At 33.9% G+C, this 10,405-nt stretch overlaps 1 protein-coding gene across 1 annotated transcript; it reads right to left on the reverse strand.

Moving 5' to 3' along the window:
- Positions 1-452: 452 nt before the first annotated feature.
- On the reverse strand, positions 453-1,505 carry LOC142613085 (flavonol sulfotransferase-like). Its single transcript, XM_075785275.1, has one exon. The coding sequence runs from the start codon at positions 1,503-1,505 to the stop codon at positions 453-455; it is 1,053 nt and encodes a 350-aa protein (XP_075641390.1).
- Positions 1,506-10,405: the final 8,900 nt, after the last annotated feature.

The following is a 10,405-nucleotide window of genomic DNA, read 5'->3' on the forward strand; positions in this document are numbered from 1 at the left end:
TTAGTTTTTGTGTCAACCAATTTCTATCAATCTTCAAATAGTGGCAAAGAAAAAAAAGAAAGAAAGAAGTAATGATATTGAGGTTCCATAATAATTATAACATCAATATGTCAAATTTTAACAATTACAAAACACTAAAAGATACATTAATACTTGAAGTAACATACTAACAAATGGAAAAGATTTGGTTCCAAACATGTTTAGTGCCAAACTCTGTCCTTAACAAAAACCTTATGAAGTAACTTACATGTGAAATATAATTTAAAATAACACAACATCATTTATTAAATTAATAGAAACTATGGAATAGACCCTCTTTATTTTGAGACAAATGAAAATGGCCCTTTTTTCCATTTGACATACTACATGATGTCTTGGTACCACTTTTTATTTAGTCGTCATACGATGGAAGCCATGAATGTGGCTAGGACTTCTGTTTTCAATCCATTAGTTTAGACATTCCATGTCAAGCCATAACTAGCTAGCTTTTGCTCAGTTATTTGATCAATTCGTGTTGCCATTGCAGGTGTAAGATGATTTTTCCAATCTCCAATGTTACCTTTCCTAAAATATATATTGTTTTTTAGCTCGATCGTGTTGACTTCATCTTTCTTGATTCCAAGCTCCAATGTCATCGCTCCATTTTTATTCACCTCTAAATTGGACATTTTTTCAAAACTGCATAAATCTATAATCTTTTGTACCATACCTTTATCTTCTTCTTCCAAAGAGAAAGGATAACCAATAAATTGAGCCAATTTCTTTACCCAATATACAGTTTCATTCTTCAAATCTTCATACTTTATAAACAATATCCTCTCTGGTGATTCTAAACTTGCTCTCCAATACCCTAATAAATTATCCCAAAATGGTCCACAAGGAGTTAATCCTTGACAAAAGCACTCAAGTACATCCTCCTCAATAATTTCGTTGGTTGGGAGTTCTGCCTTAGAATTCAACTTGTAATAAAAGTGATATGTAGACACAAATGTATCCTTTGGATCCCTGCATATATAAACAATTTTACAACCAGAATTTATAACGGATTTTGGTAGGGAAGTGTAGGGAATGTGTGTAGACGCAAGTGGAACATCTAAACTCAATTTTGGTTGGCTTGAGCTAATTTGAAACTCAATAAAGGGTACACAATCATGTGACAGTCTTGTAAGTAAAAGGTTTGTAGGTTCGCTTTCATAGGATCGTGTCATAATGGCAAAAGCCAGAGCCTTAAGCCAAGTTGTGCCACATTTTGGAAAACTGCTCAAAATCACCTGGTTGGGTTGAGGCTTGTAATGTTCTTGAGCCCACAATGTTCCTGGTATATGGAAGAAAGGGTACCAAAAACCTTCATACTGGTAGTAATCCATTGACCAAGCATCCTTTTTTGTTGGGAGGGTTGAAAATATCTGTTTAAATTTATTATCGATTTCGAGATCAGGCATATACTCTTCTTTCTCAATACTTTTTGGAGCAGAGTTCATTTTGGAAGAAGAAGAGGATTCCATTGGTAGAAAATATAACTAGCTTGATTCTGTGTAAGTGACATGTACGCATGAATGGGAAGAACACCGTTATATATAGGGAAATTGCAAGGAGAGTTTATCATTTTAAGCCACTCATTTTGTTTTGACTAATGGACAACCTCTATTTTCTTTTTTCCTTTTTCATCTTCATCCTTTCACCCCAAATAAACATAACATCAGAGCAAAGATAGTCATCTCAAAGATAGGCATCATACTTGTCTGCCACAAGTATAAACGTAACCACATGATTGTTAGGAATGGTGAATGAAGCAAATCTTGATAGCCAAAAATGACGGGAGACAATTGGATAAGGATACTTATAATTTCTCACCATCATTGTACTAGAGACCAGGAAGAGTCATAAAGTTAGTTTTTTATTTCAACCATATAACAATTAGAAAAAGTCTTGGCTAATAATGGGCTTGGGCTATTACTGACACTAGTCGCTAACTGTGCGATGTAAGGGAAAATTCTAAAAATGAAATATTTATGAAACATTCTAAATAGTTTTTTTTTTTTAATAATAAAATTCAAAAGCGATAGAACTCCAACGCTTATGCTTAATTATTACACGGTCTAGAAACTGTCCTATAGAATATATGTCCTGCCTATTTCACAAAAAGCATGAATTTGTTCTAACACATCCGAAATCTCCTTCAAGAATGGTTCCTACAACCAAATTGATTCCAAAAACTGTGAGTTGCCAAACTCCACAATCAAATCCTTGATCCATAGTTCGTGACAAGAGTGTAACACTCAATAGAGCATAGCAGCCATCCACAATGGGTTTCCTTGGCAGGGAATTAATTTAGTATGGACTATAACAGGAGAACCATGACTATCAATAAGAATAATGTCTAAACTTGCATAATAGGTGGCTTTGAAAAAAGGCTAGTGCCATGTCCAATTTTGAGATAAGGAGAAATAGGAGCTATAGTTGTTGGACTCACTTAATATTTATGCTTATGTTTTTTAGCACAATAAAGTTTAAAGATATTTTAGGCTGGTAAACAGTTAAAGTTATTTTGGAAATAAGTAGGGTAAGAATAAGTTGTAAATAGGAGGAAAAAAAAAGGAGAGAAAAATGTTATGTTTACAGTATTTTCACAATACTTTTACAACAAATTCTAAGTAGTAAGTTGCTATAAATGGGTTAGAACGTAATTTTAGTTGTGGATTCAAATTAGAACCAATAATAACTTACTATATGTGAGGAAGAGGCAAAACTAAAGTATTTTTCTAGATGGTGTTCAAATAATTTTGTATTTATCTCCTTTTTTTTTTTTCAAATTCTAAATTCATCCTAGATTTTTGAATGGTCAACTAATTTAACTTTTTGTGTGGTTCATATATAATCTTGTGTAAAGGTTTGCAAAATTTACTAGAGCTTCGTTAACCATAGTCCATAGCTACAAATTTCTTCTACTCCTTTTTTCTTTCTAAAAAGATGGTTTCATTTAACTTCGGCCAAAATTCACCAAAATAAGCTAGAATGGCCACAATTACTAACATATCAAACATTATAAGAGCAAAAAATAAAAACAAAATGTCTTATTTTAATTTTTCAAATAGTTTTAGGCAGAAAACTAAATCAAGGTTTAAGCAACATAGCAGATCTATAATAATGATCAATATCAAAGACATTGCTGATAAGCTCACAAAGAAAGATGGTCAGACTCAACAGTTGATTGATCTTAGCCTTAAAAAAAAATCATAACTTTGTTTTTGAAGAAGAAGAAGAAGAGTATGAGATTTAGAATGAGCAGAAGAGGAAGTATAGAGTGTGTTTACAACAAAGGAGTTAGAAACATATTGGATTTTTCCTTATCTTTCTCTACTTCTTTTGGTTGGGGCTTAAGAGAATGATGAATCCAATGTGGGTTTTGGCTTAGTTGAGGGAGGGGAAGTGAATGACTTTGTAGGTTGGAAACAAAGAGAGAATTGAAAGGAAAATTTGGGGCAACTGGGAGCTAAAAATAAACTTTAAAAATAACAAATAAATAAATAACTGAGGTATAAATTTGTGAGGCTTGCAAAATTGATATGGAAATCTCTCATGAAGTCAACATAAAGTCCACAAATATAAATGTAATACCTATAATATTAAAACTGAAATTTTAAAGTAATCGTTTTAAAATAAACGCTATTAAACTTTTAAGTTTTTGTTCTATTAATTATGATGTATGTGCCAAATGTTAAGGAGCTCATGTATGGAATGAAATAAATACATTTTTTAGAAAGTATTTATCCTTTTTTGTGAGTATTAAATATTTATCTTTATTTGAAAGCTCGGATTTGTGTTAAAAACACGAGCTATTTAGACCCCAAATTAATAAATTACAGCTCGGTTGATTTTACTCTAACTTAAACTAAGTGCAAAATAGAGTAAATGCGAGCGAACAAACAATAAAACTACTCTAAGCCATATTCAAAAAATCACAACAGTAAAATGAAAGCTAAAAGAGTAGGGAAGAGAAATGCAAACACAAGATAACACGCCGATGTGTTATCGAAGAAAAAACTGAAGAATTTGGCGAAAAACCTCTCCGCTACCCTCCAAGCGGTAAATCAATCTACTAGACAATAAGTTGGGATACACGAATAGTAAAAGACCCTCCAAGCCCAATCTACCCAGTGCACCAAAATCCTCTAAGCTCCTACTCCAAATGGGCTTCTCGGAACCGTGTCTTGTCTAGCTTTCCGGATCCCGCAATGCGCCCAATTGCATCCGCCAAAACTTGAATTCTTCCCATGCTTCCCAATAGCACTAAAATCTCACTTGACACTCAGTATGAGTGTGGTAAGTGTTTGGACTATCAACCTCTCAAGGATTTAAAAATTGAGAGGTAAGAGTAGAGGAAAACCACAATGGATAGTGTAGAGAATTGTGAGTATGACAATCTCTCACTCTCAAGGGTTTATGGCTAGGGTTTTCTCTCTGAAAAACTCTCTCCACTCAATATGTGGGCAATGATGGTATATATAGTGTGTATGAGAATGTAGCGGAGCAGATATGAAAAAATAGCAAAACATACTGTTTCGCGGATATCTTGCGGGAAGGCCTTACTTGCGAGACACTCACGAAAACTAGTTGTTACCATCTGTCTTGACTCTTCGCATTCCAGTTATGTGCTAAACACATGCCTCACTTAGCGAGAAGGCTACTTACGAGCTACCTGTGAAAACTTCTTTTATCTTTAATAGTTGCCTTGAGTCTTCACACTCTTCCTCTCTCACACAACCTTTACAAATAAACCCCATATGAAATACAGGGTACAAAAAATTGAACAAAATTACAATCAAATTTGGTACGGAATTAAAGTCAACACAAAATAGTTGTAAATTACAACTTTACAATATTAATTTCTTTTAAATGGTTCAACAATCTTCTCTTACTCACGGCCACATTTTGTCTTTCCTTGGCTGGTTGTTCATTCACCTCCTTAAAGAGAAGTATCAATTTCATACAACATTGGAAATTTCAAGTAGAAAAATAGCAAGAATATCTTTGGAAGTCTATATTCAAAGTCTAAAAGGGCTAGTACTCATTGATATTTAAAATAGAACTACAAAACCTTATATGAAAAATGTATTAGTCCAACAACAAATGGCAATGCACAGTTGAATGCAATGTGCATTTCTCTCGTATGACCAAAAAAAAAAACAAAAAAACAAACAGCTACTCAAAAATAAAGCACGATTGCAAGAGCATATTTGCTACACTTTTTGTGCACCCCTCTTTAAATGAGACATGTTTTTTTGTTTGGATAAAATTGCCCACCTATAATATATACAATATCATAAACCCTCTGTTTGTTCTTTGTATATAGTACTTTAATTATTAAAAGAAATAAATAATTTTTTGTTAGGGCAAGTTAAAAATTAAATCTGCAAAATTTGGGGCCTTATCTCCTACAATTGGTGAATATATGAAATACCTACAATGTAACAATTGTTCCAATAACAAAGAGTAAAATAATTAAAAAAACACACACACAAGCTTCAACTGACAACTAACTTCTCAAACCCTAAAAACATTTATGACTCGTTTATCGTCAACAACCAAACAACTCCAACTCTCAATAATCATGACCAACCACAACCTACCAAATTTGGAGGAAAGAAAAAACCATTTTCCCACATACTTTTTTCATGAGAAACAAAGAAGAGAAAAGTTGTGATCTCTCCATAATTTGCTCTCCGATTTGTTATATCAATGGTGGTTTTGAAACCCGGATTATTCAAAGAACTATAAAAGAGAGAGGTTCAAAGTTTTTAAGAGTGAACCGAGGTTGAACTAAAGTTGAACAATGATGATGTCATAATTAATTTAATAACTATTTTATAAATAAATAAATATATTAAATTAGTAAAAACATAAAAATTGACTAAAATAATTCAAATAAATATAAATGTCTACATTTCAAACAATGAATATATATATATATATATATATATATATATATATATATATATATATATAATATACTTAAAGTTTTTTTTGGAGTTTAATATTCAGCTATTTGTATTCAAGTATTTATCTAAATTATCTTAAATCATGTCTAGCCCATTTGAGTACCCAATATTTTTTTGATTGTGCCCAACCCCATTTATCATTTATGTAATAAAAAAAAATATACATAAACCGGAAGAGGAGCGGACATTGGTTCGTCCACCTATTAAAAAATTGATTAAGTACAAACACAAGCCCAAGGCAATTTAAGAAAGAAATAAGTGGTTGAAGGCTTGCAAACATTTGGTACACTATAAAGTGGTTGACAGCTAAGCTTGCCTAAGCATTTAATGGGTAGTCCGTTTGCAATAGCCATACCTTAACTGTGACAGTCAAGCAAAGAAGACTTGCAAAATTGGTGAAAATGCAGCGAGTGTGAGAGAGACAAAGACAGAGAGGAAGAATAAGAAGAAATAGCAATGCAATCTCATGGTTTGACAACATCTCATGGTGGTTGAAGCTTCAACAATGGCTGTAAGTAAAAAAAAAAAACCAAAAATCTCTCATATGAACTTGTGAGAACTATCCATGGTTTTCAAACCCGGGAAGTTTTTGATTTGGTTTTGAGGTTGAAGGTCTTTGATTCTAAAATCTTTTGTTTTTTTTTTTCCCTATTTTGTCTTTGTTTTGGTCGGTTTGTTAGCTAAGAAACCCACGACAAATATCCATGGCTTCAAATATGATAATTTCGTGGGGGCTTCTTGGTGGGAAGGATTAGATTCTGCATTGGCATAGGTTAGGTTGATAGGCTCTTTATCTATGGAGAAAGAGAAATTACAGAGAGAGAGAGAGAGAGAGAGAGAGAGAGAGAGAGAGATATATATATATATATATAGAAAAAATAAAGCAGTGGATGTTCTATTTCCAATAGGCAACCATTGAACGTTATGATAAACCTCTTGATTGGGAATAGGAAGAATCACCACTAATCAAGAGACACAGATTTGAAGAATGGCTGAATTAATGCTCAATTGGTTGAAAGAATAGCAAAATGTTAATTACAAAAAGAAGAGATAATGCGTGCCTGATAAGGATTCTTATTTTTTTTAGCATGGTGGCAATTGAACAGGTAAGAAGAAGTGATTCAGTTAAATGAGGAGAGGAAGAGACTAAGAAGGGAAGAGAAAGAGTTTGGCGTTAGAAAGGTGAAATTCTAAAGTTTTGAGAGCATGAAAGATAGGAAGAGCAAAAGGAGGAGGGGAGACACAGAGAGGTTAGTATTAAAGACTATTTGGCTTAGGTCTGGGCTTTATGATGGACAACATTAACAACATTAATGTAAGATTGGGCTTTATGGTGCAGGTAGGGTTGGAAATCATTTTTAATAGTATTTTAAAATTATGGGAAAATTTTAGAAAAAGTATTTTAAAATTATGGAAAAAATTTAGGAAAAAAAATGAAAATGACATGGCTTTTGATATGACTCAACGGAAATGTAGCAACATTAAATGTTACGTTTCAGCTTTTAGTAATATATAGATATAGATTACCTATTCTAAAGGGAACCACAAAATATATAGCTATAAAATATTTTTTATAGCCTATGTTAGAATTCTTTCGCAGTTGAAATCTATAAGAGAGATGCAACGTCCACAACATTTTCACAATAAATCACAAGTGGTTAGTTGCTATTGATTCAAATTTGAACCTAACACTAAGATTATTTTTTTGCTCCAACAATAACAATCAATAACAATTTGCCACTTAAGATTTGTTATAAAAATTTTGTGAAAATATTGTGGATATATCATTTCTCAATTTATAAATAAAAGGAATAATGTTACACTAGCTGTTTTGTTGGGTTGAATATTTATCATGTGTGAAAACAAACCACTTTTCATGTTAGGTTGAACGACCAAATCAAAATTTTGCCAATTCAGATATAGAGTTCTTGGAGTGTTAGGAAATGTGGTAATCTTTTTTATATATCCACATCATTATCATTTTTTTAAAACAAATTTATTTTTGTTTAGTCCAAATTTAATAAGGAGTGAAAGTCTATCTCTCTAACAAGTCCAACGTAAACTCAAACTAGGGAGCTACAAATTATTTGCACCAATATTACATTACATAAACTTGGCAAACTATGATGGCAACCTTCATTATAAGTCATCAGCCAACCTACCTGTAGTGAAAGAAGATAAATTTCAATATAATAAGCATTGGATTTCAAATAATGACGATGTGGTGAGTGAGGCCTTTCCAACGGTAACCAAAATTCATTCTAAAAAAAACACTGTGACAAAAATTTAAAAGATAAATATTAACTCTTTACCTACGACTTAATTTAATTTGAAAATTAAGTGTCACATTTTATTTTGGTGGAATTATGATATCTCAACTCATTTAATATTTATGGAATTGGCAATCCTTTTACATAGAAGATTTAAAATTAGAGACAAGCCAGATTTGTCCAACAAGTTAGTTTTTTTAATTTTATTTTTTGTTATTTTTAAGAAAAAGATGATTGTTCAACAAATTAGTTAATTTTGTACGTAGCCTTTACAAGTTTACATTTGTATTCACAATTCAATACATGTGGCAATACTTTAAGCTTAAGTCATTGACAGAGTTCTCTGTCTAGACTAATAGGATATTAGCCAATTTCTTGTGATCTTTGTCGTTCCAATAGTAGTGGAAATCACCCAAATGAAAAAACGTTTTAGGCCCCTTTATATTTTTTCTTGAAAAAAAAAATTGAACAAGCTATATATTTAAAAGATAAAAGACACATTTAGTTGTTAATTAATTGGGGTCATTCTAATCCTATGTAGTATGACAGTTGTAAGGGCAAGTTTTGGGTCCTAAGCCCAAGAAGTGACTGGATTAGGGCCCAAAGAGCCCAACACAATGAATTTGTAGAGAGTGGGCTTAAAAACTAGATTTCAATGGATTGAGCAACTCGCACAGTGGATTAAAGATAGTAAGAAAGTAAAGAAAATTAAGATGTGTGCGAAAAAAATCCCTTCTCGGCAAAGTCTAATTAGAGTAGTTCTTGAATATATTTCTTTAGACTTGGTTACAATTTCAGTTCTTGGTTGCTATAGTGTCTTTTTCCATCATTTTCAGATGATCCCCTTCCCTGGAGGATCTCTTACATTATTTATCATTTTTCAGCTGATCTTGGCCTTCCACTTGTTGATCGTGCATGATGCTATTCTAGTGCTTGTCCCATCAGATGCCCTTCCTAGATCTTTTGTGAGTTACAACAACCAAAACAGTACTGTCTAGGGGTCTTCTCCACATAAATGCGCCAGGGGGTTTGGTGGGGTGCATTAAATGTGGTGGCAGCTACCACCCCTCCAGTCATGTCAAGGCTAACCCCCATCTCTGAAGTTCTTCCTCTACAATGAGGCCTCCTCTAGTGATGTGCCATTGACGTGGCCATGGCTCGCCTCCCTGGCCTTGCCGTCTAAGGATATGGCATTCTCGGAACTACATCAGCCTCTTCGGCATCAAGTATGACACGTGACACTATTACTATATTAAATTTCTGTATCCCACAATAGCGCCTCAAGACTCCATTTTTTCTCTCCTATCCGAGGAGAAAAGTGGGCTTTTGATCTTGAGTGATTGGCTCCACACGCTTCTTTGATTTCCCACTTGAGAACGTCGCCTCCCATGTCTCGTAACCGTTTCTGACGCGTCGAAGTTCGAAACATCTCATTAAATACTCCAGGCGATGCCTTGTCACCAATGTCTTACAGTGAGATGGAGATCCTACAACTAGGATTTCTTCTTGAAATTTGGGGCAGGGTAACTCCCGTCCAACTCTGCCTCTTATATAAGGCACCTGGGGGATTCATTTCTCCCACTTTCTAAATTTTTAAACTTTTAAGGCTTTCCAAATCTTCAAACTTTCAAGAAACTCCTAAAGTGACCCTTGCCCTTGTTTTTGTATGTTCCCTTATTCTTAGGTTCTCTTCTCCTCGACCAGTCTCCTCGGCCTTTTGTTTTTTGTTTCTTTCTTCACAAACATCTCTTTCGCTTTTCCTTAGTCTGCTTAGATAGGTAGGTTGGCTCGTTTATTAGATACCCTTGCAAGTATGGAGGGGTTTAGGGCCCTGTATTGTATTCCCTAGGGGGTCTTCTTGTGGTATTTCCCCCTGGGTGATTGGCATACCCATAAAAAGGAAGGGGAGGTCGTCATTCCTATAATCACCTTCATAGAAGGGGGAATGAAGCTTCCCATGAGTAGAGTGACTAGGGACTTCCTGATCGCCCATAAACTCTACCCTCACCAATATGCGCCCAACTTGTTTAGAGTCTTAGGTAACGTAGACGCTCTTAACGAGTATATGGGACTAGGCCTCACTTAGCACGACGTTGTCTAGATGTACAAGTGTCATCTGCTCACAGACTCGGGCTA

Source organism: Castanea sativa, chromosome 10, assembly GCF_040712315.1.
Source record: "Castanea sativa cultivar Marrone di Chiusa Pesio chromosome 10, ASM4071231v1".
In the NCBI taxonomy this organism is placed as follows: domain Eukaryota; kingdom Viridiplantae; phylum Streptophyta; class Magnoliopsida; order Fagales; family Fagaceae; genus Castanea; species Castanea sativa.

What these genes read in the sequence shown, in the direction of transcription:
- LOC142613085 (XM_075785275.1), bottom strand. Translation starts at nt 1,505, where the DNA reads ATGGAATCCTCTTCTTCTTCCAAAATGAACTCTGCTCCAAAAAGTATT.